The 26,413-nt window shown below is 45.7% G+C and overlaps 3 protein-coding genes across 9 annotated transcripts; 1 reads left to right on the forward strand and 2 right to left on the reverse strand.

Annotated features, from left to right (window-relative positions):
- Nucleotides 1-230: 230 nt before the first annotated feature.
- On the reverse strand, nucleotides 231-10,640 carry kif5aa (kinesin family member 5A, a). Of its 2 annotated transcripts, none has more exons than XM_053849056.1 (29): nucleotides 10,113-10,640; nucleotides 8,518-8,605; nucleotides 8,379-8,452; nucleotides 8,212-8,316; nucleotides 8,097-8,145; nucleotides 7,970-8,025; nucleotides 7,813-7,900; nucleotides 6,347-6,471; nucleotides 6,181-6,285; nucleotides 5,930-6,078; nucleotides 5,713-5,861; nucleotides 5,480-5,658; nucleotides 5,346-5,414; nucleotides 5,076-5,282; nucleotides 4,444-4,590; nucleotides 4,177-4,365; nucleotides 3,981-4,098; nucleotides 3,857-3,918; nucleotides 3,687-3,796; nucleotides 3,491-3,592; nucleotides 3,360-3,420; nucleotides 3,211-3,282; nucleotides 3,027-3,131; nucleotides 2,736-2,952; nucleotides 2,505-2,676; nucleotides 2,344-2,423; nucleotides 2,225-2,264; nucleotides 2,022-2,143; nucleotides 231-1,931 (listed from the first exon to the last, which is right to left on the reverse strand). In XM_053849056.1, exons 1-28 carry the CDS (start codon nucleotides 10,239-10,241, stop codon nucleotides 2,029-2,031), a joined length of 3,162 nt encoding a protein of 1,053 aa, XP_053705031.1. In that variant the 5' UTR covers nucleotides 10,242-10,640; the 3' UTR covers nucleotides 231-1,931; nucleotides 2,022-2,028. The 2 variants fall into 2 exon arrangements, with proteins under 2 accessions (XP_053705031.1, XP_053705032.1); XM_053849057.1 differs by having other exon boundaries at nucleotides 2,022-2,107; nucleotides 10,113-10,639.
- Nucleotides 10,641-11,368: 728 nt separating this feature from the next.
- On the reverse strand, nucleotides 11,369-21,330 carry mbd6 (methyl-CpG binding domain protein 6). Of its 5 annotated transcripts, none has more exons than XM_053849054.1 (13): nucleotides 21,149-21,330; nucleotides 19,614-19,824; nucleotides 19,088-19,227; nucleotides 18,350-18,452; nucleotides 18,076-18,247; nucleotides 15,567-17,939; nucleotides 14,509-15,473; nucleotides 14,148-14,256; nucleotides 13,924-14,063; nucleotides 13,046-13,792; nucleotides 12,913-12,965; nucleotides 12,755-12,821; nucleotides 11,369-12,586 (listed from the first exon to the last, which is right to left on the reverse strand). In XM_053849054.1, the coding sequence occupies exons 3-13, from the start codon at nucleotides 19,201-19,203 to the stop codon at nucleotides 12,515-12,517; spliced, it is 4,917 nt and encodes a 1,638-aa protein (XP_053705029.1). In that variant the 5' UTR covers nucleotides 19,204-19,227; nucleotides 19,614-19,824; nucleotides 21,149-21,330; the 3' UTR covers nucleotides 11,369-12,514. The 5 variants fall into 5 exon arrangements, with proteins under 5 accessions (XP_053705029.1, XP_053705026.1, XP_053705027.1 ...); XM_053849051.1 differs by lacking the exon at nucleotides 21,149-21,330 and adding an exon at nucleotides 20,917-21,137; XM_053849052.1 differs by lacking the exon at nucleotides 21,149-21,330 and adding an exon at nucleotides 20,966-21,126.
- A 245-nt stretch (nucleotides 21,331-21,575) lies between these two features.
- On the forward strand, nucleotides 21,576-25,969 carry LOC128749293 (SH3 and cysteine-rich domain-containing protein 3-like). Of its 2 annotated transcripts, XM_053848732.1 has the most exons (13): nucleotides 21,576-22,256; nucleotides 22,834-22,874; nucleotides 23,348-23,426; nucleotides 23,645-23,801; nucleotides 23,875-23,972; nucleotides 24,038-24,098; nucleotides 24,167-24,264; nucleotides 24,338-24,407; nucleotides 24,469-24,518; nucleotides 24,594-24,676; nucleotides 24,741-24,792; nucleotides 24,916-25,053; nucleotides 25,121-25,969. In XM_053848732.1, exons 2-13 carry the CDS (start codon nucleotides 22,867-22,869, stop codon nucleotides 25,226-25,228), a joined length of 1,002 nt encoding a protein of 333 aa, XP_053704707.1. In that variant the 5' UTR covers nucleotides 21,576-22,256; nucleotides 22,834-22,866; the 3' UTR covers nucleotides 25,229-25,969. The 2 variants fall into 2 exon arrangements, with proteins under 2 accessions (XP_053704707.1, XP_053704706.1); XM_053848731.1 differs by having other exon boundaries at nucleotides 24,916-25,969.
- The last annotated feature ends 444 nt before the right edge of the window (nucleotides 25,970-26,413 follow it).

Below are 26,413 nucleotides of genomic sequence, written 5' to 3' on the forward strand. Positions count from 1 at the left end.
TTTGTGACGGACGACACTCACGGAGGCTGTGGAGTCCTGACCGCGCATGCGCATTGCTTCGGCCAGTAGTCGAACAAATTCACAAAACATCATTTTAGCATGAAAAAAAAAGTTAACCGCTAAGAAATAACGGGATCAATCGGTTCAGGTGATGTTGACATAAATTATTTTATAAAATAAGATCCTATTTAAGAGCAACGTTGTAGTCAGAGTCAGACGCAAACTCCTTTCTACAAGTTTATTGAACTACAACACAGCGACTCACGTACAACACAGCGTTGTGACCTAAATATATATTTATATATATACAGAGATTCATCAGGGTGAAGTCACAGAAATCATGTCGACGCTACAGTATAGGCATACAGGAACCAAACCAAACAAATATTGGAGATTTCTCTGAACAGAGTTTACAAGTGCCGCTAACTTACTTTTTTTTTTTTTTATTATGTACTGGCACACGTTTTACTTACAAGATTAACAATATAAAGCACATTTTCAGATGTGAAGAAATGGGAGAGTGGAGCAGCAGAAGAGAGTAAAGCCCTCGATCTCCTCACCTTCAGGTTTATTTCACTGGAATATTAAAATTATAAAGTGTTGCAGGGACCATCAAGTCATAACTTGATGCTTCTTGAGTGTCAAATAATGATGTCAGGACAGATGAAAGCATGAGAGGAGGATGGTGCCGCATGACAGTGTTAAGCCCTGAGATGTTCTCTACCACCAGCGTGTGAATAACAACATCAAATCCTTTTTTTGCTTGAGAAAGAATTTAAAAATATGACTGCTGAAATACAAACCAGAATGACTCTATTTACAGCTCCGATTTCTGGAATGAATATTATTTTATCGCAATGAATAAAATGTTTTTAAAAAATGAAGTGCATCATTTATAGGTGCCTGTTGATTCTGACTGAAAAGCATTTATTTATGGTTATTATTAACTTTATTTCATGTAGAAATGGTAGATATCTGCAACATAGCAAGAGCTTCCTCAGGCCGACACAAATGTGCTGTTATCAGGAATTAAACTCCGACACTTATTCTTCGATCCTGACTGGCTGATCAGGATGTCCTTCAGAAGGATAAGAGCGTGACTGGACGCCCAGACTGCTGGCAGGTCAGTTGGGAGCCAGTCTTGGTTTCACACTGACAACACATCTGTGGGCCTGAAGTCCCCTTGTAAGTGTCTGGAACACCTTCAGTGCAGCCATTTTGTTTGTTCAATAACAAAGGATTTGTGTTCCACAGTGAGCTTCTTAAAACATGTTTCACCTCATCATTGCGCCTGACTATAAACTCTGATTGTTTCAGAACAGCGTGTCACCAGTGACTCATTTTTGGGGAGGTTAGTAAAAACTCCCACTGGACAACATGAGAAATGTAAACACATGACAACATACTAGTATGTTTGCAGTAATGCAGGGAGCTAGAATGATAAAAGTATCAAATAACTCTCACTGTAGTCGGTTCAAAAAAGAGAAGCGTCTCTCTAACATCTGTCCAAGTCAGTCAGTGGCTTCCACCAGGAGCATTCCTGGAGTCATGCAAAGATTTGAAAGCAAAGCCGCCTGGAGACATGCATGCGGCGCATGGGTCTTCTGTTGCAAGCTGGCGTTACACACGACGTGCTTCAGTCATGACAGAGGAGGAGGTCACGTCTGTCCAAAGCGTGTCATCAACATGAAGAAGAGGTGAGCGGGGATGACGGATGCGCCGACACACAGAGGCGCCGCTCTAGTGTGCCATCAGAGCTCGAGTCGAGGGGATTAAAATTCAGCCGAGATTTGTTACTTTAAATGAGTAGAGCAAACCTGAGGGGAAGGAGGAGGGAGCTTCATCTAGCGTGGGAACTACGAGGCTACAGACGGCGACGGGGAGACAGGCTGCATGCAGAGGTGTGGACAGATACAGTGGTTGGTCATCTCCTAGAAGAGACAGGGGAGAATGTTAGTCACCTGTGTCCCAAGCAAATCCTGCCAGAAATGTGTGGCGCTCGAACACACTGTGTTGCTTACCAAGCTATTAACTCGCGGCGGACTCCTGCTGAATGATGTACTGTCTGTTTGAGTCATCCACCTCGCTGCCACAGTGAACGTCACTCCTGTTCAAATGAACAGCAGGAGAATAACACCTGAATCTGAGGCAAGTCATACATTAAAAGAGATCGGCTCTGAGTTGAGCTCAACTGTCCGAAAGAGAACTTGAAATCAGTTCCCACCTGTTGTCATTGATGTCTCTTGTTTCAGTGATGCTGTTTCCTGTGAGGCATAAAAACATCTTATTTAATAGGGAGCTGGACTTTAACTTTTGCTATTGAGTCGATTCATGACCGCTCACCATTGTCAATATTGAGAGGGTAGGACTCCAGTATGTCCCCGTTGTATCTGCCTGCTCTGTAGCCGAGCGCTGTGGATACTCTGAAGGTTGAAAAAAAATAAAACAGTGAGCACTTTTTAAACTTCAGATATGCAAAGCTGGTGACGGACAAGTGAACTCACGTGTTGCTCTGCACAGAGTTTGGACTGCAGTTGACGCTGGCTGCGCTTTGGTGCACGCTGCTCTGGAAGAGGGCGTTGCTGTAGGTGTTGCCTTGCTCAGTGGCACGGATGTAGGCGTAGAAGGGGTTGGTGGGAGAGCAGACGGGCATCTGCTTCGGTCTCACTGGCTTGGCTGCGGTAAAGCAGTTTAAACACGACCGACAGGTTGAACACGGACATGTGAGTATTTACCGATCTGTGCCGCATGCGGGCGCCTCATGGCACTCTTTGCCCTCATGGCGTCCTTGATGCGGTCCACCTCCTGCTGGTAGCGGCGGCGGTCCATCATGGCGCCTTCTTTGGCGTCCCTCAGTGCAGTCTCCAGGGCCTTAACTCTCTCAGCAGTAGACCGAAGACGTTTCTCCAACTTTGGAAGCTCACAACGCAGATCTGCATTGTCACGAACCAGCTGGACGACAGGGTCGCCGATTATGACCGCCCAAAATAAACACTTCATTCTGACGCCGCTGTTTATGTACTCACCTGCTTGTGAACCTTTGTAAGTTGGTCAAGGTTATTCTCAAGAAAGGAAATCTTCTGCTTCTGGGTGCTAGACCCCCCGCTATCATCAGGTTCCATTTCGGAACTCTGCGCAGGCACCACATGGATACCACCTTAACTTTAGCTCTAAAAAAAAGATTGTTTTCGTTCGCTCAAAGAGACTTACTTTTTTAACCCGCGACGTGAGGTCTTGAACGAACAGCTTGCGCAGGTTGTGGAGGGTCTGGAGTTCGCGGGCCTGAGCGAAACAATTCAACGTTTTGAGAGGTGGAAGGGCAGGTAAATGAAAAGACACAGGAGGGGAGTATTACTTACGACAGTCTCCTCCAGACCCTTCAAGTCCTGTTTGGTCTGCTCGTGGCGTTCGTGCAGGAATCTGACAAAAAAAAAAATATGTAAGGTGAAAGGGCGTTTGTGGATTCTACAACAAACCACCCTCTACTTACGAGAGCTCCTCCAGGCGCTCGCTCTTGGTGCTGTCCTGACTCTTCAGGCGTTCATAGTCAGCTCGGACCTGGGCCAGCTCCAGCTCCAGTTTGGAGTTACGACTGGAGCACAGCAAAACAAGTCAGTTCAGGAATGTAATGGAAGAAAAATGTGACATGAACGTCAACATCACAACGGTTCTTTGTGGTGACTGACTCAGTGAGGTCGTCGATGATCCTCTGCTTCTCGTTGATCTCATCCCGCAGGCGTGCAAGCTGCTTGTGATGGAGGCCACGGTGAGACTCCCCCTGCTGGCGAGTCACCTTCTGCAAGAGAGGACAGATGTTAGTGTGGTGATACAAACAGCACGAACTGGATGCTCTGACCTTGACATTTCCATCTTCAGTCTCTCCCTTCTCTCCCTCCTTCTCCTCCAGCATGGAATTATCTAGAAGGAGAGATGAGCGAGCCTTAGAGGAGGCTGAGAGAGACGGTGCGTATTAGTGTTACCCTGCTCCTGGAGCTTGGCCAGCTCCTCACTCAGGGAGTCATGACTCTCCTCCAGCAGCCTCTTCTTGTGCTCCACACTCTGCATGTACTCGGTCAGAGAGCGGATCTTCGCCTCATGCTGGGTCGAAAACAAGCACCACATGAATCAGATCTGTTTTTAAGAACAGTTTCTGAGTTTCGATGAGTCCAATCTGACCTGAGAGATGAGGAGCTGGCAGGAGGAGAGTTCCCGTCCAGTCTCCTCCATCTTGCGGTGGCACTCCAGCTGCATGTTCTCCAGCTGCCTGCAGCGCTTCACCATGCTCTTCACCTCTGACTTGATCTTGCTGATGTAGAGACGGGCCACCGTGAACTCCTCCTCGATGGCTCCGCTGATCTCCACCGGCTGAGGAGCGAGGAAGAATCGAGGCTCAACAAAACCCCACTGCAGGCCATTTCGCTGTTTCTTTCAGTCTGTGCTCACCAGCTTGAGTTCACCATTGCCCACGATGGAGCTGAACTCGCTCAGGTCCCTCATCAACCCGTTAAGCACGTCGGCGATGCGCTTCCTTTGCTGACCGCTCACTTCCTGCATGCGAGACAGCTCCGCCTCCAACTCCATCAGACTCGCCTGACAGACAGAAATGTTGTTCTTACTCTCTTGCATTTGACACAGGACATATATGTTTCTTCACACTATAAGTTCAAACTAAAATATTTACTTGAAATTTAAATAATTTCAGAGGAATCCTCTTGTGTATTTTAGATAGAAAAGTACAAATGTATGTACAAAAGGACATACATTTTTTAGTAAATAGTTCAACTTTCTGACACCTAGAAAGTTAGTGAGTAAAATCGTCTCGACTGATAGGTATTGCAGCGTTGATGAAAACCGTGTCCTAAATTTCAGAGGCCACTAGATGGCGCTCTTGTCTGGTGCGGTTTCATTGAATTCGTGGTTTGTCGAAATATTTTTTACAGCAGACAGCGCCCTCTTGTGGCCTCTGGACACTGCGTCACCTCACCAACCCACCTCTAGGGGGCCTCCCAGACCTCTTGGGGAGCCACATGATGAACACTCACATTCCTGGCCTACACCCGTTCTCCTGCACTCACCATCTTTTGGGCCAGTTGGTCAGCCAGGAGCTGGTTTTGCAGGCCCTTCTCCTCCACCTCCTGGCTCTTCTGGTCATAATTGATGGCCAGCTCCTCCAGCGCTTGCAGCACCTCCTTCACCTCAGCCTTGGCGCAGTCGCTCTCCACCTGCAGCCGACCAAGCTCCGCCTGGACCTTGTCTCCATCGCCGCGGGAGGAGGCCAGCAGCTGAGGAGAATCGGCGTGTGTGAAAAAAAATCCAGATGGGTTGCAGTTTGCAAGTGGACTCACCTCATCCTGGTCCAGCATCTGCTGCTTCAGCTTCTCCACCAGCTGACACTGCAGATTAATCTCATCATCCTGAAGCAGACAGAATCCAAATCAGGTGTTCACCCTGTCACTTCAGAGCTCCATTCATATCCAACCTTGTCATCCAGCTGCTTGTACAGCTTGCGGATCTCCTCCTCGTACTTCTGCCGCTCCTCCTCAGAGATGCGGACCACGATGGAGGAGTTGTCGTTGTCCAAAATGGGACGCTCCTCGGTGGTCTCGTAGCGGGTCACGATCTCGGCCTGAGTCCGCTCGGTCTCAGGAACCTCCTCTCCTGTTAGCAAAACGGGTCAGCACAGAGAGCTTTGAAATGATCAGGGAAACTCACCGTTCCTCCAGCGGTTGAGTTCAGCCTCCAGCTTTTGGATGGTCTCCTTCATGGTCTTGTTCTTCTCCTTCTCCTTCTCGTACTTCCTCTTCCACTGCTCGGCAGTCAGCTCCAGGTTGATGGAGGCAGTGTTCCTGATGGTCTTCGCACTGTGAAGGTCAGAGAGACCCGAGTTTGTATCGATCTTAAAACACCTGTTCTTGTCTATATCATTTACCGCTGTCCAAACATCAGAGTGGACTTGGTTTCAGTTTCATTGTAGCTGGACGGGGAGCAACAGATGAACATGGTGGTGCGACAGTTTCCACCCAGAGAGTCCTGCAGGATCCGGGTCATCTTGCTGTCACGGTACGGGACATGGGTTTTCTGTCACGCAGGGATGAATTTGAGGCAGAGGTGAGTGAGAAATAAAGGTAGAGGACAGCGCCCCCTGTCGGATTGGCAAACTCTTCCCTATTTTTCACTCACAGTTCCTTCAGCCAGAGCAGAGATGACGTTCCCCAGCGCGGACAGAGACTTGTTGATGTTCTTGGCCTCGTCCAGAACCGCTCCAGCAGCGCCGGTCTTACTGACCTGGGATGGTACGATGCAGAGGTCAGAGAGGAGAGCTTCATTCACCCGGCGCGTCACCCACCTTCTCACTGCCAGCCAGATCCACCAGGTAGAGCTTCCCACAGAGCTTCTGCTCCGTCTCCACGTGCTCCTGCTTGATGTTGATCAGGAAGATGCTGTGGCTGCGGGAGCTGTGCTCGTTCATGTCTGGAGGAACATACATTATTATTATAAATTCAAGTAAAGAAAACACTTCTATATTCACAATAAATGAATAACTGTGGAAACAAATGAGCCATAAATGTGGGACTAAATACTGAACATTATTCATTATTGTGTCTGTTTATTTATTTATTATTATTTATACATATTTTTATTTGTGATGTAATCCATAATTTATTGTCACATATATTTCCTCATGAATTTGAAACATGCTGTGTTTCTACAGTCATAAAATATGTAAAAAGACTTAGTTACATTTAAAATGAAAACAAAACTCAACACATTGTTTCAGTTTGCTTAAAAGTAATTATTATTATTATTATTGTTATTCCTAATCTAAAACTGCGCTGTCATCCCACATCTCAAGGTACTTATCCACCTATTTCACCTGGAACAAAACGTTCGGGTGCCCTGAAAAGGATATCTGAGTGTCCCATTAGTGGAACAACCGCACCACCTGAGTCAGCAGGAATCACACGGGACAGGAAACAGACCCGACTGACCAAACCATAAATCGATGAGTCAGCACTTCACATTATAAGCCGCCCATACTCCCTTCAAAATAAAGAATTTTGCTTCACTTATGACTTACGCTGGTCAAAATATATGGCAAGCTGGAGAACAGTTGCTGACAAATTCATCTTTAATAATTCAAGTGGACATTCTCGGCGGGACAGGAATCGCCCTGGGGCGAGCTGTGAGGTTTAAAGTAGGCCAGAGAGTTATTTTACCGTCCCGGCTGCTCTCAGATCAGAATCATAATTCTCGACAACATCCCGACTTTCATCTTCACTGAATGGCGGATCAGTAATTCTAAAATCTCAGGAGGGATTACTTGCTTTGTCCACATTAAAATATGAAATGTTTACATCATGGTCACAAGTTTATTTGCTTATTTCTTGACAAAAACGAGGCAAAATAAAGCTGTGAATTGTCAATTTAGATTTGACTGGAATGGCATCTGTATAACAGCAGGCCTTATAATATTTCATGAGAATACAGAGCTTAGCATGAAAGCATCATGATGCAAATATTACATAACAAGAGAGGCTGCAGTCACGCTGCACAGGAGTCTTTTGTACGACAGTGCCTGGATTACATTTTAATTTTAAATATTCAATGTATACTGAAGAACAAATGTTGTGAATAAGGAGTACAAATGTTTAATAAATACTTATTGCCAATCATATTCTAAATGCAGTGAGGTCAAACTGGCAGCAGGTGGCAGTAGCGTCACGCAGCCCCAAAAAGAGAGACTCAAAGAAGAGGCCAGCAGCAAGGAATGAGTGAGAAAACTGGTGGAGATAATAATTCACAATAACTCACTGGTCACAGCAACATGGCGGTTGGCTTTGCCCTCGTCGATGACATCCATGACCTCGTCGGGACTGGAGACAAAACGCTCAGTGCATCCCTGAGGGAAGACCAGGAGTCAGAGTTGCGGATGAACGAGAGCAAAAAGGCTCCTGAAGTGGTCACCCACCTTCACGTACGGAACCCTGTTCTTGTCCTCGTGGACGGACAGGTTGGTCTTGGTCACTGAAAGTGAAACAGTGATGGTTTAAAGAGTCTCACAAGAGATAACATGAATAAAAATAACATCCACAAACCGTCCAGCAGGTCACGGATTTTGTCCATGTAGATTTCAAAGTAGGAAACCTTGGGGTGGGGGGAGGACACAAAATCAGGATGTTGTTGACAGTGTGGTCGAAAAGTTTCAAGTACCTTGATGTGGAACTCAAGGTTTTCATCCATGGCAAAGATGTGGTTGAAAATGTCCTCAGCGATACGAGGGATGATGCCCATCTGGTGCGGGTCGTGCAGTTTACCCTGAGAGACAAAGAATGACGTGAGGCTGGAGTCTTTGTTTGGTAGCAGTGCGAGTGCTGTACCTCCATGGTGTGAGTTTTCCCAGAGGACGTTTGTCCGTACGCAAAGATGGTGCCATTGTAACCTCCAAGGACATCTGACACACACAACACACAAAACATCAGCGCCTGCCTGTTTCCACTTCCCATTGAGTTGCCGTACCTTTGACAATCTGCTTGGCGCAAGTGTTGTACACCTGCTCCTGGGTGGTGTTGGTGGGAAAGACGCGGTCGAACGCGTAGGACCGCCCCTGCAGACACACACAGCCAACCCCTTCAACATCCTGACGCCAAAGTCCACTATTGCACAGCGATAACAATCTAAATATGACATGCAATATCAGAAAATTCAAATTGAATTTATAGAGGTACATCAACCAGATCGGTTTCAGGAAATGAGCTCAAATGCTGTGATGTAATCTTTACATTGCAGACAGTGAGTCATCATTTGTCACCCTGTATTACTGCTTGGTCATCATTCAGCCGGGGTCAATAGATAAACTGGGCTTCAGAACTTATTTTGGCTGCTACTGTTCAGGTTGGAATTGAGATCACGGCTGTTTTTATTCCTCAACATTTCCAGTCATAACAGCATAAAATTAAATATTAAAAACCTTGTAAATTCAAGTAAAGAAAACACTTCTATATTCACAATAAATGAATAACTCTGGAAAAAATGAGCCATAAATGTGGGAATAAATACCAAGTCTATTTATTTCTGGAAAGTATTTTTTATTAACGATAAAATTTTTAGGCTATTATTTGATTTCATACTCTACAAAATTATTGGCTCATCCATAATATATTCTCACATATATTTCCGAATGAATTTGGAAGATGCTGTGTTTCTATAGTCATAAAATATGTAAAAAAAAAAAAAAGTGAGGAAAAATGTTATGAGGACCTTGGAACTTTTTTTCAGTTTGCTTGAAAGTAATGCACATATTTGTCATCTTTATCATATTTTGTCACCAATAAATTCAAATACTGTTTGAGTTTTGAGGCAATAGCGGCGGTTACACATGTACTGAGAAGTGCAAGTCCTCTCGACTACACAACAAAGATGTTGCCAGAAGATGAAGCGTGTAATGCCATTAGCAAAGTGAGTCATGGACTGGCCGACAGCGAGATTTACTACATGGTGGTCCGGGTAGGGGGTGAGGGGCGGACATGACACGCGGGGGAGAGGAAGAACCAAAAAAGAGGGACGGTCCAAATGGGATGAGAGGAGAAAGCAGGTCAGCCGCTGTGGATTATTGATCATCCCGGCCTGCAGTTAGTGAGCTCAGATTCAGAGTGGACAGACTGGTGACACACTCAGACAGACAGATGAAGGTCAGGATGATCTCCTCTGCCTCTTCATCTTCACTTTACGAGACACGCACACAGGGTGTTTCCAGATGAAAACGCTCACGCTCTTGTGTTGTGTTTTGCCGCGTTGCAAAACAAAATCAATTGAGTCTAGTCACCAAATGGGAGTCATGTTTCTCCCACACCGACCATCCACGTTCCATCCTGAGAAGGTCATTTTAAGGCAAAAATAAAAGCAAAGAAAATACAACAAGGCAACATACTGGACAGTGCAAGCAGACCTTTCTAAAACTCAATGTCTTCTGTCACTAAAGCAAACATTACGCACAATAATATTGTTTATATCAAGCCTGAGGAAGCTCAAAATGAATGAAAGTGTGGCTTATTTATATCCAAGCCAGCTGATGATTTATTGATAAGGGCCTGCAGGAACAACGGAGGACTCACCCCGAGAGTGACCGTGTCGTCCCCCTGGAACTTGGGCAGAAACAGATCCCCGCGGAGGATCTCGGACTGGTTCAGTGGTCGGAAGCGACACAGCACTTTAATGTTGCATTCGGCTGGGACGTCGGCCATTGCGCAGATTGACGAAGAGGAGGATGAAGGATGCTGCTGCGAGGAGAGACGCTGCTCGGCCTGGACTCAGGAACGCGACGAGGAAAAAAAAAGGCTTCTTCGTCGGGAATGTTGTTTTATACGATTTAGGCGCGAGCTCCACGCAAAAATGGACGCCGTTGGGTGTCGCAGTGAAGGCCGGCGGGTTCAACGAGCGGTGAGAATTCGAGGAAAAGATCGTCTACATCATTGAAATAACCTACTGGGACTTAACTGAGGCGGTCCTGCGGCGTTTCGGGAGACTGTCCGTCGGTTCGGTTGGTGTTTTTGCGCGTGAAGGTGAGATGCTGCTGGAAGGACAGTCAGGAAATAGCTGTTTCGGGTACCGCAGCGCCCCCTGTCGTCTGGTCCAGGAAGGGCGTGGTCAGCACTCTTCAGAGTGGTACCCAGCTCAGCATCCACAAAGTGCTGCGTCATATCCGATCGCAACAGCGATGAGAAGCAGCAGCCTGCCCTCGGTGATGACGTCACGGCCGCCCATCCTGAAAACACACGTCGCCAACCATTTTTAAAGGAGCAGTCGAGACAGATTATAAACAGTGTTTGGTGGGAAAATCATGTAAAAACATCCCGTTTTTTTGTGTCTGAAACGACATGCTTTTTAACATCAGCTTTATTTTTCTTATTCTATCAACTTCTAATTTTATATAGCATATATAATATATATAGTATATATAATATATATAGTACTCAAATGATATATACTAATTCTATTGGATTTTATGTGAAAATGCAATAGAATTGGTATATATGTCTTTATTTTTATTCTTTTTTTTATCTTGCATGTTTGTTTGAGTGACATTCCATGTTGCATACTCTCTCTGTTTCTTTATTCCTCTTATTTTGAGCAGGAGTTGAGGATGTAACAAAAAGCAATTTCCCCATCGGATAAATAAAGTGATTCTGATATATAGATATATGACCCAATGTTTTTTTAGGTTATGTTCGGTTAGGTAACTTTATTGTCAAATATTCTACAGTACCAGACATATAGCATGGATGAAATATCTCAGAACAGAATGTTTTTAATCTACTTGACAATTGCAAGCATGTACTTCATAAATAAACACCTGAAGCAATAATTGAGAATGACAGCAGCCAGCAACCTTTTTTTTGTAAATAGTTTAATTTTAAATAAAAAAAGACTCCCATATAAAAAAAGAACGCTACAGGTCACAATTTTAACCATCTTTTTTTTTTTTTTAAACAGAAGTATTGAAACAAGGGGGCAGAATGAGAAAAATACTTGAGTTACAATTCCCAGAAAAATTCACAATTTGTTTTCTCATCTTTCTCTCTAACCATATAAAATCAAAATAAACACATTGACTGTACATATGTACACATTTCCACATGTAGAAATTGCATAATCTTCTTTTGTTTATTTTTTAAAATACAGCTAGAGGTGCCAGCACTCTTGGGCAGGGCAGTGTGTGGGGAGACAAGAGGGAGGATTTTTACGCCGAATGCACAGTATCACACACACACACGCTGAACAGATCCACTCAAGACCTCAGTGCTCTCTGTCTTTTTGCCGTGCAAAAACTAACGTTGCACACAGGTGGGTTTCCTGATTTATAACATCTTAAGTTCATGTCAATTTATTCCACCGGCATATTCGCATGACAAGGAATCAAATTGGCTTGTGTCGTGTAAAAGTTATCCCTCAGTTTTGTTCCATTTGAAAACATGAGAACCTCTTTTTTTTCCCAAATATTCCTGTGACTGCAGATAACCATTCATCCTCAAACAGACAGTGTCTTGTTCATTAAATACATTTAATTCGACTAAACCACAGTGAGGGGCTCAGAGATAGCGCTCTTCTTCTAGTTACATACACACATTAGTCACACACATTAAACACACTTGCAACTGAGAGCATCGTTCAAGTAGGTGGGCTTCATTCGGACTCACAGTGGCACACTGATGAGAAGAAAACAGTACTCTTGTTTTGTTAACACACAGAATCGTCCTAACACCAAGCATCAAGCAACCATGATGTCAACTAGAGAACTAAGAGATGACCCTAACTGAAAAAGTATCCACACCATACTTTGTATAAATTAATTTTGACTAGATCTCTCCTAAGATTTTCCTTAACAGTGGAAGCCATGACAAAAGCGGATGGCGTCAGTATATTAGTGCAGTTGGATTAGGGTGGAAAAAAGGGGTTAAATAAAGAAGGTCTAAACAGTGGCAAAGCAGAGGCACGTCTCCATGCCTCGGCCCACCCGTCACTGTCGCTGCGATCTGGCTCCTCGTCTCCTCCGGCCACGGACGGACCTCTCCGGCTTCAGCAGGGCAGTCTGCGGCACAAGTCAGCTATTACTCATTTCAGTTTAGTACCATACAAATCTAAAGTGCCCTCTTAAAAGCAACAATATATTAGACATGTCATAAAGAGAGTGAACTGCATTTACTTTGCTGTTACTTTTTTTGGGCTCATTTCACCGCGGTCAAACTCACATACTTACCGTTGCCTTGGTTTCCTCCAGCGTGGCAGCATCCAGGTCTCTGAAATCTTCCAACACGTTCTGTAACCTAGACCACGAAACATATCATCAAGACCATACTTTTGAACGTAGACAGAAAAACGAAATATTAAAGGAAATTCTTTAAAAAGCCAACTGACGTCTGCTTCCTTTTCCTTCCCCTTCTGGCTCCACCCACAGCTCCAGCGTCATCCTTGGGTACAACAACACAAAATAAATAATGAACAACTTCAACTGTGACAAATACTGGAGTAACAACTGCGATACACATACTCGTTCCTGTTCTCTGTGCAGCAATATCTCTGACATTTCTTCGGTGGGCATCCCACTACAACTGTCCCTGGGCTGAAGGTATCCTGACTGTGGAGGGTGTCCCTGTCTGTCCGCTCCTGCCACATAGGGGCACACGGCTGAAGCAGGTCCAGCGTAGTCTGTTTTAGCCTCCTCGAAGAATATGGGAGGTAATGGGGGATCGGGATGAGTGTGACCTTCCTCTATGACCTGCTTTCGTTGCAAGGGCGTAATAGCTCCCTCTTCGCTGGGCTTGGGGGTGCCCTGGGCAGGAGAGTGGGCAGCCGCCTCTAGACTCAAACGGGACAAGTCTGGGTTTCGTAGTGAACAGGCCAGTCGCGGGCTTAGCGAGACGGGTGCGCTCGCCTGAGGCATAACAGAGGCCGGTGTTGACGGGGCGTGATTCTTGAATGGGAACGGAACCGGTGGTAAGGCACAGAAGGGGGAAGTTGGGTCAGATGGTCCAGTGTCGCCACCGTCTTCCTCCTCTTTCGCATTGACTTGAAGAAAAGAGGTATAAATCGTGTCCATGAAAGAAGTGTAGGGGTCGATGACAGTCCTGCCTCCGGGAGCTTGCTGTGGGGAGGGAGTGTGTTTGGGGGTTGAAGCAGGGCTGGGATGGGCCTCAGAGGACAACTCCATGGCTGGAATGTCTTCGTGCGGGGTCGGACTTGGCGTCTCCTGCAACGTCGCACTCTTCTCAGCCTCGGAGGGCGGCGAAAGGTTGAGCTGGAAAGTGAAAAACCGGACGCGATTTAGGATGACAGAGGCGCTGAAATACTACTCCTCATGAACAACACCTTTTAGTTAAAGTCAAACACTCTTAGTTATATTTTTTGACACTGATGTAAACCACACACCTGGATGTTGTTGAGTAGGTTGATGGCTCCATCAGGACCGTGCAGCAGAGGCATGCCCAGAGCTGGATTGGGGGGTAGAAGGATGGAGCCCGCTCCAATGCCCATGATGTTGTGAAGGCCGGTGAGGCCAGATGGATCTCCTGAAACAATCATTTCTTATTTTTCTTTACAAATACTAACCTCATAACCAAAATACTAAGTAACATTTTGCTGTGGGAATTTACCTAAAAGGGCAGGATTAAGCAAAGTGGGCAGAAACTGTTGAAGGATGGGGTTGTCTTTGCTTTGGATAGACAGAGGGATGAGGGTGTCAACACCGGCGTCAGAATGCACCTGTGGGTTACATCAACAACTGTAAACAATCACACATGAAATGCATGTTGCAGTCACTGATATAGTCAGTGCATAGGATGAACACCTCGCATACTAAAAGAAAAGGCTGGATAATCTGTTTTTCTTCTGATCCATCGACAGACACAGGGAAAAAGTACAGTATAAAGGAAAGAATAGATGAAAAAGAGTCAAGGATCTAGCAGCTAGGTTTCTGGTAAAATAGGAATAAGCTAACAGGAGGTGGGAGCCTACCTGAGGTTGGGTATGTTGGGTTTGCTGTGCGGTAACTAAGTGGGTGTGGGGAGGTGGGTGGAGTTCAGCTGAGTTGAGGGCAGCTGTAAGTAGAGCAGGGTTGAGGGGCAGGAAGGTTGCAGGGTGAGGAAGAGCAGCAGGGAATAGCAGAGACTGCAGAGCTTGGATGGAGCCCTCGGCTCCAGGAGGAATCGGCAGGAGCCCCGGTGGCAGCTCCAAGAGCCCAGGGCCGGGCAACGCTGTCGGGTCAAGAAGTCCTGAGGCCTTTTCGAAGTTGAGGCTCTCTAACGTAGAGATGTGCTGCGGCGGCTGGAGAGGAACTTCCAAGCTGACCTGGTTCAGCTGACTCAGCCCGGTTAGCGGTAACATCGCACCCTGCTGCTGCAACAGGGACGCCATGAGCAACGCCTGCAGGTTTTGTTTTTCTGGAAGCCCTAAATCGCCGTCTTGTCCAGTGGAGGAAGTGGAGACTGGGGTTGGGATTGGGTTCAGTAGGCCTAGGAGGTTCAGGGGCAGCTCTCCCTGCACACTGTTCAACATGGGCAGCAATGGAAAGAGAGGGCTGTTGTGCAATAGCGGCTGCTTCTGTTGATCTGGATTCTGCTGTTGGACATCCTGCTGCTGAAGCACGATTTGCTCCGGCTGCTCTGCAAGATTCTGGGGAGACTGCGGGGTGGAATTGGTGGAAGCCAACTGCGCATGCTGTCCACAGAGCAACAAGCCCCCCAAGTGTAACGAAGCCAGGATAGTGGGGTCCAATATGGATGGGAGGCCGCCTGTGGACGACAGCAACTGAAGCAGTTGTTCTTGATTCATAAACGGGAAAGCTTCAGCCAGATGTAACGTGGTAGCTGACTCCGCCATCTCTGAAGATGACGGAGGGCTGTGGTTATTTTCAAGAAGAGAAGAGTCTGTGTTTTCGGTAGCAGAATCCTTTTCCTCCATTCCTCTGTGCTCCTCTGCTTCTACAATGTAACAAGATATCTGGACTTACTAACCACACAAAGAAACACACGCAACACTGTAACTTAAGGAGTAACGCATAACAAAAGTCTTACCAGGAAGTGGGTCTCCTTGTGCATCTACTGCATGTCCACAAGTGTTGCCTTCCTCTTGGGGCGCCGCAGAAGTGGCTGCTAAAAGAGCAAGGACGTGATTGCTAAGATCCAGGGGCTTGGGGGAGGTTGATAGTGTCATAGAAACGCAGTCCTGAGTGATGCTCGGTTGTTGTTGTGAGTACTGAGGCGAGCTGCTCCGGCAAATCCCTGCCACCACACTGTCCACCGGTGACCCGAAGTGAGCCTGGGACGCAGGGTCGATCGCTGGAATGTGATTTTCAGTTTGTTGAGGGGTTTCTTGGAGAGTCTGAGTCGTCGACAGAGACGGGGTGCTACAGTCCAACGCAACATTTGAGTAGGGCTGCAGTGCAGGACCAGGAGAGCGGCCATGTTGGGGACTAAAATTAGCTGAGTGACACTGGGCTTGAGGCTGAACCGCTCCAAACTCTGGGACAGGTGAGGACATTTGAGGTGCAACCAAGCATTGGGGAGTAGTGTCGTCCGGTTGCCTTGGTGACTGAGTCTGGCTGTTAACTTTACAGGGAGGATTTGCAGGTGGAGGCGATGAGTTGGCACTCTGTTTATTAGTGTGTCCGTCCTCTTGTGACAAAGGTATTGGCAGAGCTGAAGCAGAATTCGATGCCGAGGCCTGAGCATTCTGTACACTCAGTAAGTGTAACAGCGCGGATAATGGCTGAGTGGGAGGATCCAAGCCGAGAGGTATAGCGGGGTGACTTGTAGTGAAATCCAAGGCTTCATTCTGGCGATGTCTGGAAAGGTGTGCTGTCTGCCGCGTGTGAACCAGGCCAAGAGTTCTACCAGAGCGTGGCTGATTTTCTAACACGTCCGTGCTCTGACCCAGCACATCTGAGGTAGAGGAGGGATGTGCTACAGGAGGTGAGGCAGAGGATGAAAGGTTGATAACACTTGAGGAGGCAGCGCCTCCTGGTGGGGTCTTCCTGGGCCCGTTGGCGAGCTGCTGAGTGTTTCTGGTTATTGCGAGCATTGTTGGAGATCGCCGATGCCTCTTCCTGTGCAGTGCGCTGCGCTCTACTGAAGAGGGTAAGTCGGGCAGGGAAGGAGCTAAAGACGGGGCTATGGACTGGGATGTAGGGAAGAGAACTGAGGATACTGATGCGAGGGAGGGATGGTGAGCTCTAGCTTGAACTACAGGGGAAGGAAGTTGGCTATTAAGTAAAGTGCTGTTTACCTTTGTGGACTGCTGCTGCTGAGTCTCTTTCAATTCCTCAGTGGAAGTGGAAGCGCTCTCTTGGTTGTTTGCCACATTTGAACCTTGGACCTGGTTTAGCTGATGAGCCAGCTGGGCCTTTGCAGCTGCTGACAGAAGGCTACTCGCAGGAAAAGACGCCGGGTGTGGTGGCTTGCTCTGGTGACCGTGGTGGTTCTGAAATGGCCCCAGAGGTGAACTACATCCTGCTGCAGAGGTTGAAACGAAGCTGTGCAGTCCTGTGCTAGGGATCGGACTCGCTGTGCTCTTTAACGTTTTGAGAGAGAGAGCGTGGGGGTTAGCACTACTTTGGTTGCTGAGGAAGGTGTTAGTGGGGATCAGAAGGTGGTTGCTAGTGCTAATGTTGTTCTTAAACTGCTCCAAAACCTCTTCCAGCTTGTACTTTGGGAAGTGGGAGTTGGGATTCGAGGAAGAGCTAAGCGGGGGTTGTGGGGAAGAAGACGTGGACTTCCTTCTGTGCCTCAAATTACTTGCCAGCAGTCCATCTCCAGCCATCACAGGAGTCGAGCCTTGATCTGAGAGAGGAGAGGGTGAGGATGACGGATGTCGTGACCGCTGGTGTGGAGATGCGCAGTTCACATTATGAACAGACGGAGACAGGGAAGGAGAAAGAGATGAAGGGGAGCCTCCAATAATAACACCACGTGGGTGATGTGCTGCAGCTGGCTGTCCAGTGCCTCCACTCCCAGCGGGTACAGGAGGAGGTGAAGCATGGAGTCTAGACCGAGGAGAGCTGGGGACTTCAGGGGTTTTGGACGTTCTATGACACTGACTGACATTTTGAGGGGTGGGATTGCGTTGGGATCTCTGGGAAAAACAGTGTGCTGGGAGTGAGGAACTGGAGGACGAGGAGGAAGGGAGAGAAAAGGGAGGATGTTGAAGTCTTTTTAAAGCCTCTAGCGGGTGGTGAGCGCTTGTGTCGGTGTGAATGCCAGGGGAAGAGCCGTTGTAGGGGTAAACAAACTGCTGCGGGGATTTGGGACTGGCCACAGGGTTCGGATGCAGGTTGTTTTGTGTCCGGGATGGTTTGGGAAGTGGTTTCGAATGGCAAATTCCTCTGCCTTCTTCTTCTCCTTTAATATGTGTCCTCTTTGGGTTACAGCTATCCACGACAATGCCAGGTTCTGAAAGTGCAGTCAAACAAGAAAAACCATTATTCATTCACTTGATCGCTACAACATGCCACAGCAGTGAGGAAAAACATCATGTTAAATCCACTTCAAACCAGTCTTTGTGAGACATAGACAACAGCACAGATACCTGGATGGTGAACGTTGGCAAAGGGCAGTTGTGACGCCTGCATACTTCGACAGAGAGCAGCCATGGCTACAACTTTCCTGCGATGGTTACACAATTTGGTCATGTCCTGCTCCGCTTTGCTTAGGGGCTGGTTGTGCTGCTCTACTTTAACTCCCACAGTGAAGTTAAAAACCTAAGGCAGAAAATGAAAGGAATAAACCCATGATACTTTCACATTAATACAATGTCACAAGTAATCCACTAAAAAGTAATTTTTTTAAACTTAGAAACATACCTTATGAATGATTAGTGGACACTCAAGACCACATTTGCAAGTGCCATCAGATAAGAGGTAGGTCTTCACCTCGTCCAGAGAAGAAAGGGCAGTACCATTTGGACTGAGGGGAGAAGGGAACAACAACACTTTCAACACACAATAATGATCAGAATAGTTACGCTTCAGACTGAGAATCACTTAAACCACATCCAGAACAAAAATATGGCAGTTCAACACAGAATGTAAAAATTATTTTGCACCGATATTTTAAGATTCTTGTGCTGTTTATTGAAGTATCTTTGGGATTAATGCTGCAGAAAATGAAATGGCACGATGGAGTAGTCCAATGCAAGAAGTACACAGCCAGCATTCATCCATTCTATTCACTGTCCAGCATGAAAATTCAATCGAACAGACAGTGTGACTGTCCTGGAATAAAGAAAACCAACCCGGAATTCAAGTCTAATATCAACACACAAGAGTGTGTAGAAAACAAACCCACAACTATATGACTGAATAAGAGCATCTTCATTGGTTCAGGATGACTAAGCTTGGCAGGTCATCTTCCAAGTAACAATGAAAAACTTGACCTCAATCTCAACACATCCAGGTGTGGTTTCTGTGATCAGATTAAAATATGTATTGTGCGTCACACTGGTTAACTAAAGTGTGCTTACAGATAACCAATACGCAACCTGAAGCTTTAGATGTCCCAATGTGTTTTGTCCGTCGGTATATTGGGGGAAAAAAACCTACCTGACATAGACCACTTGAACACCTTCCACTCTCCTCTGCCAGCCAATAGGGACATGTATTGCAGCAGCATGAACTCCATCCTTGTCCCTACTGCCGGTCTCACTGCCTCCCATCATTTTGATGTTGCAGCCTTCCAGCACCTTAGAATTTTCAGAATATGAATATGAGCAAAGTGGCTGCAACTACGCCTGAAGTTTGGGGAAAAGAGATATGAGTTCATAATGTTTGTCTGATACTATGTCAGTCCCTGATAAACAATGTCCACATCATTGAACGTAGTATGCTGCAAATAAATAATCAAAATTTACAATAAATCCTATGTGGATATGCATAGCTCAGAGGTAACGTTTGCTCTTGTTTATTTCTTACAGAACAGATTGGAAAACAACTGAATCCCAACAAGTTTAATTCTGTGCTAATGCAGAACAAGCCAGGTTAAAGTGACTGCAGCTGCACAACGCCTGACAATATTTGCAGTAATAACAGCATAAGAGAAGGAAAAAAAATTCTTGACACATTGACATACCTTGTCATCTTTGGGAAGCCAGGCTCTGTTTTGGCTATTGTATCAACTGTCTTGTGTACATGCTGATGGGTATGAAGCACACAGACTGCCAGCAAAAAACTGACTCGATGCCTCGTGGCGAAACCACCCGATGTAGTGAAGATCCGAGGGCGACTCCTCGAGTTATATTTGTTTAGCTCACATGTGAGATGAAGCAGGCAATGGAGAGAACCTGGAAAAGCAATGAAAGCTTAGTTTAGCAAACGACAGATCATAACTTACAAGCATAAATGCAAATATTACGCAGTTGAATTGAGGCAGACTCTCACTGAAGGCATCAAAACTAGGAATAAATTTTGTAGAAATAACTTAAAACTTTGCGTAATTTGGACTGTTTTTGTGCTACATAATTCTATATATCCTGCTTCATATAATTGATGTCTATAGTATGCAGAACGTCGCAAAAATACAACACTGAGTGAGGATATTCAAACGTTTACCAGGCAGTGTATATCATTAAAATGATGTATGCGTTATGATGACATAATCGCAATGCATAACAGTGGCATGTAACAGCTGCTAACAACAGTTTAACAGTAAATTTAAACGGAATACTGCAATACATTTGAGCTGCACATTATTATATATTGTTAACCTTAAAGGCAGGTGGTATGAACATGTTGTAGCCTTAAAAATCTTGGTGGAATATCTGCTTTCTATAGTCACTGGTGCCTCCGCCTTTCACGTTTTCATGGAGTCCTAGGCTTTTTCAGAAACCACAAGAGGCACATTTGGTGAAAACTCACTCCGACTCATGACCTCCGCAGATGTAACCATGTCCGAATAAATAAAAGCTGGCAGCTAACAGCTAAGCTAACCGCTAGGCTACTTGGTCGTGACAGCTGTCAGGCGCACAAAACACTCCGATGCACAACTCATACGAGTCACGCACAACACTGCTTACTTCAAAAGTACACGAATCCCGCACGGGGCTGTGGCGTGTGTGCGTGCTGACGGCTATTCTGCGACGCTGCGGCTCACGGCCGGGATAAAACCAATGTTTCTTGGCTGCAGGACCTTCAGTGTTGGCGAAGTTTTGGACTCGCGGGAGAATCAAGTTAGCAGGCGAGCTAACGGAGTAGCCAGGCACCGCTGAGAAACGCACAATAGATCGCCGGTTTATGAACTACAGCCAAGTGTATTAAAGCACAGCACAGGCCGCCATCGTCACCTTTACGAGGGGTTTAATCACAAAGGGCCTCATTTTGCTGCGCGTCTGATCTCGGCTAACGCTACGTGCTAGGCTAGTGGAGCTAACGTTTACTTGCTTCTGAAGAGTCCCAACAAGAGTCCCGCTCCAGGGCCACAGTTACCCGACTGCTGTTCTGGTCTCCGCAGGGCGAATCCGTAACGCGTTCGTGTCAATCCCGACAACCATTACGCCCAGTGTAGTCCAAAATTCACAGTTGCGGACTATATTTTTCTTAAAGAATCCGAGCAAAAAAAAAATAATGGAGTTTTCCCCGGGCGCATGCGCAGAAGGCGCACGGGTGTACCTTTGTAGTTCTTCAGACAGACGTGAGAGCGGAGCAAGACAGAGGACATGACCGTGACATCACAGCTGCGCGCCGATACCGATCAATATCGCTTCTCGTGTGCGATCAAACTCATCACTCGCTGTTGTGTATGTTTTTTCCGAAATGTATTGTGTGTCGCAGGGCGCTTTGAAGAGCAGTCATCTTGCCTGTGGCCCGATTTATCCCCTCATACTTTAGTGTTACATAATGTGGGAAAGATGTCCTCCGAGGATGTTATGTAATTCTCTGCCTCTGTGTGGGTTCAGGGTATTATGAATTATGTGCGAAACTAAATGTAGTATTTCGAGTGTGTGTAAAAAAAAAACAAAAAAACGCATTACAAGCATTGCAATGCAGAACTGGAATGGCCTTTTTTATTATTATTTTTTCATGTTCAGTGTTATGATAAGGTTGAAATAAACCCAGCAACAACATAAATGAAAGTATTTTTTCATCCTTAAATATAAAAGGCAACTATTTAACAATTCCTACCTTCAATCTCTGTACTTACAATGTTGTGTTTAAAGGCTGTCTTAGTGTAACTTTCAACAAGGGACCTCACCTCCCATCCTCCAGCACCTCCTCACCATGTGTTCAAAAAACCTTAAAAAAAAAACCCCAATTTTCTCTCAGATAAATACAACAGTGATACACAATCTTAGTTATTTAAACCAAAAAGAAGTTCAAAATATGACTGTGCCCGTCCACAAACAGCAAACCAAAGCTTCATTTTGTGTGTTAAAGTGGGTTAAGGTGCGAACATGTTCCAAGGATAGAGGGTGGATCTGATTTCCCCTGGTCATCGCTGCCATGCCGGAGTTCACCAGCTGTCCCAAACAGTCAGGCTGACAGAGCAGCCCTCAGCATGGCACGCGCATAAACACTTCCACAAACCAAACACAGTTGCACTCGCAAACAGAGACGCTCAAACTCCGAACTGGAAATCACCGCCAAAACACTCTGAAACGGGACTATAATTCCGACCAAATCGGAGGTGAGGCCTCGAGATCTGGAAGATCCAGATCCACTGACCTACAAAGCTCCAGTCGCCACCAACAGGGAAGCCAATTCACGCTGGCCTGAACAGGTACCGTTTACATCTCACTGGTCCTCAAGTTTGATGTTTTATTAAAGCTTGACAAAGCAACACTTGCAGACCTTAACACTGGTATATTTTATTTGTTCGGTGCTGTCCTTAGTCGCGCTCCTGATGTCCTTACAGACAGAAGAACCCAAATTTAGCAGCGATGAGATTCAATTTCAACAACCGAGAATAGTCTAGTGAGCACTGCGCTGAGTGCTGTTGCTTTCTGTTTAGACGTGAGAGATGCCCATCTTCTTCATTGTGTTCCACAATGTATACATAGGATGTATGTGTCTCACTGAAAGCCCTGCCTCTTTCTTGTTTATTTTCATAGCTACAAAGTCAAATCCTTGATTTTTTTAAACCTCTACTGCTCTGAAAACCATGTAATGTTCCACTGTATTAAAGCAATGAAGTCAGCATGCGAAGTAAAAGAACCTTCAGAGCGCTTCTCGATTCATATACAAGATATCTTTAGACTATATTGGCTTGAACTGAATCAAAACAAGACTGTCAACAGCCTCACATGCTGACAAATATATATATTATCTGCTAAATGTAACCACAACTGTCTTTCTAGGAGCACCCCTGCTGAAATACTTCCACTAACAACATGGACCAGTGAGTATATTTTCAGCTGTACTGCTGTTTATCTATGTATTGCAAGACCTGGCAGTGCAGGTCACCATCATCTGTCTTTATTGAAGAACATTTGAAAATAATACAGTACACAGAGCCACACTGAAATACACCTAAAATATTCCGATGATGTATTTATATAGTGTATTTGTACTTCATATAGTGAAACTGTTCAGATATATGCAGACTTCAGGTAAGTTTTTCCATTTTTAAACAGTTCAGATGGAGAGACTACATCGCTGCTCTAAACATTCAGCGCTTGTTCTTTTTTTTGCGGAGCAGTAATAGAACTATCGAAGGGGCAAATATTGAGCTTCTCTTCAGTCTCACTGCACAAACCCATGCAGCTCAAACTTTAAACTTTGTGGAGTTTGATTTGAAGATATTGAACATTCCTGCAGAACTCTGCCTCACCGGTGGCTTTTTTTTTTCCCCTTCAAATGTCTTCGTGGCAGGGAGGATGACAAAAACTCGGTGGATATTCATGACAACCCGCCGGCTCCTGACAACGTAGTGCGGGAGGACGGAGACACAGTGAGTGACAGGACCACGTCGACCCCCCACCGGTCTCAAGAACCATTCCCAGGCGGTTTAAAATAGCCACCAGCTGGGGCAAAGCCTGACAGAAAGAGATGCGCCTTGAATAACAAACTTTACCTCGCAGAGTAAAAACATCTAGAGTTAAAGCCGAGGCATATATTGGGAGAAGTGAATACAGGTGGAAGTACATTCTTTTGGTCTGTGTATTGCAGGTCTACTTCATATATGAGGAGGAGGTGGAGGTGGAGGAGAAGGAACCAGAGCCTCCTCCTGAGCCCGTCGTGCTTGTTAATGACAAACCCCACAAGTTCAAGGACCACTACTGCAAGAAACCGAAGTTCTGCGACGTCTGTGCGCGAATGATTGTCTGTAGGTGGCGCAGCTGGCGGGCGTTTTGGAGTGACTTGAGCGGCTGTGTGATCGTTTTTTGACTTTCTTTCAGTGAACAACAAATTTGCATTGAGGTGTAAAAATTGTAAGACCAACATCCACCACTCCTGTCAGTCCTACGTTGAATTCCAGAAGTGTTTTGGTAAAATAGTAAGTTTTTTTATATACTTAAGTGTACCAGGTGTGTCTTGGGTTCACTTTATTTTTTATTGTAGCCACCTGGATTTCGGCGGGCGTACAGCTCCCCTCTGTACGGCAGTGACCAACCAGATCCGAGTGAGTCAAAATCGAAGTGCTACACTACACAACTGTATTAAAGCATCAACTATTTGACTAATATCCAGATAACCCAAACCGGAATGACCCCGTCTTCGACACGCTGCGGGTCGGAGTCATAATGGCGAACAAGGAGCGCAAAAAGAACGAGAACGACAAGAAAAACGTGAGCCGTTTCTTTCGTCTTCAAGCTCATTCAAACCTAAGGAAGAGTGAAATGCATTATGATATTGTGCCAGATGATGATGATGATGGAGGAGGAGGAAGAAGAGAATCAGCAGCCCAAAGAGAATGAGGATGGGGGAGAAGGTACGTGAGATTGTAAGTGAGACGTTCAATTTTAATAAAGATATGCGGATGACTCGCGCAGGGAAGCCGGACGATAAAAAGGAGAAAGGAGGGGAAAAGGCAGATGACAAGGTATCTGAAGCTGAAGCCTATTCAGTAGCTTGTGGGATCACTAGGTTCACGCTTGTGTTGTTTACTGACCAACAGAGCAAAGGAACCTTCTCCCAGTCCCACTACTACCTGGCCTTGTACCGCTTCAAAGCCATAGAGAAGGATGACCTCGACTTTCAGTACGTTCAGGTTAAAAAAGTTGAATGAAGCTTATTGGTATTAAAACACTGTTGTGGGTTTCAGCCCCGGTGACCGGATCACAGTTCTGGATGACTCCAATGAAGAGTGGTGGAGGGTGAGCTTTTTCCTTCCACTCTTTATGTCTTACAACAAGTTTAGCCGTCGACATAAATGCAGCTTCCATGAGCTTAAAGTTGACTACAGTCGGTTTTTCCTCTTATGAACTCAACAACTCCAGGGAAAAATGGGTGAGAAGACTGGCTACTTCCCCACAAACTACCTCATCAAAGTGCGAGCAGCAGAGCGGGTTTTCAAGGTGACTCGCTCATTTGTGGGGAACAGAGAGATGGGACAAATAACCCTGAAGAAAGATCAGGTAACTCCACCCAAACTCACGCATGAAAGCAGCCGCTGCATACACGGCAACGTGCTTTGTATTGCAGATCGTGGTGAAGAAAGGAGACGAGAAAGGTGGCTATCTGAAAGTCAGCACAGGGCGAAAGCTGGGCTATTTTCCAGCTGACCTGCTGCAGGAGATCACGGTGGTTTGAACAGAAGCGATCGGCGAGCAGTAAAAAGCTGGAGCTCTTTGCCGATTTCATTTGTGCCTTTGACAGTGCTGCTGTCAGTGCAGAAGTTTTCCTAGAAAAGGGAAATAAATAGAATGAATAAAAGCATCAAATGTAGAAACATAAATAACACTGTATAAGACAGTTGAACAAAAAAACCCCTGCCACATAATAAAGAATGTTTTATAGAAACGTTTAGTTTTAGCTTGTTCATATTTATATTTTAAATAACAAAGGGTGCCAAAGCCATCTACTTTTTACTGTGCATTTCCCAATGTAGGAAGTCGAAATGAATGAGACCATATGTTGCACTTAGAGATTTTTTATTTTTATTTCAAATGTCATAGTTTATTGTGTTGAGATTTACGCTATTTCACTCCCTAGAAACATGTACAGAATTTCCATAAGCAGTCCGACTACATAAGGAAGATTTACTGCCACCTAGCGGTCAAAGTGCAGTAACCTTACAATTAGATTTTTGAGATTTGAAAACTAAACTGCCGCAAAAAAATAAATGTTAAAAGGGAACATTTATCCACTCACTATACTCATCTTGAAAATGTAAACGTTCCTACGTAACAATTCAATTTTGTATATACACAATCACTATGTATTTTCATTTCCCTCAATAAAACTCAAAAAATGCAAGCTCTACTTCAGCATCACAAAGGTGTGTTGTACGTCCGGAATATTGAAAGTGACTTCAACAGCTTCTATATATGGCAGAGCAGGGTGCATCATTGAACAGGGTTGCAGGTTTGATTCTCAGTTTGGAGCGAACCTGAGCTTGAATCCTCCCTGTGGCAGCATGAGTCTCCACCAGGCACTCCGCTTTCCTCCCACACAGAGGTTGACTGATGAGTGTGCACCCTGCCTCGCACCCCAACCCGCCTGGACAAACTAGAGAAAAGAGGAAGACAATAATGAGTGAACAACTCTTAGTCCAACCCTCCCCAACGTTAGACTCTATCCAAGAGCCAACTTGTCAGTAGATTCATTCCAACCCCCAGAGAGAGGCCTTGTCATCTTGTCAGCCTCCCTGTGGCTAAAGGAGAAGGGACATCCAGGAGAGCTGTCAAATGGTGAGCGGAACCTGGACTGGGTAGATGAGCAATAATAAGACCCGGCTCAAGCAGGATGGCGAGCAGGGATCGCTTTGTCTGGCCT

The sequence above is a fragment of the Synchiropus splendidus genome, chromosome 18 (assembly GCF_027744825.2).
Source record: "Synchiropus splendidus isolate RoL2022-P1 chromosome 18, RoL_Sspl_1.0, whole genome shotgun sequence".
Taxonomy (NCBI): Eukaryota; Metazoa; Chordata; class Actinopteri; order Syngnathiformes; family Callionymidae; genus Synchiropus; species Synchiropus splendidus.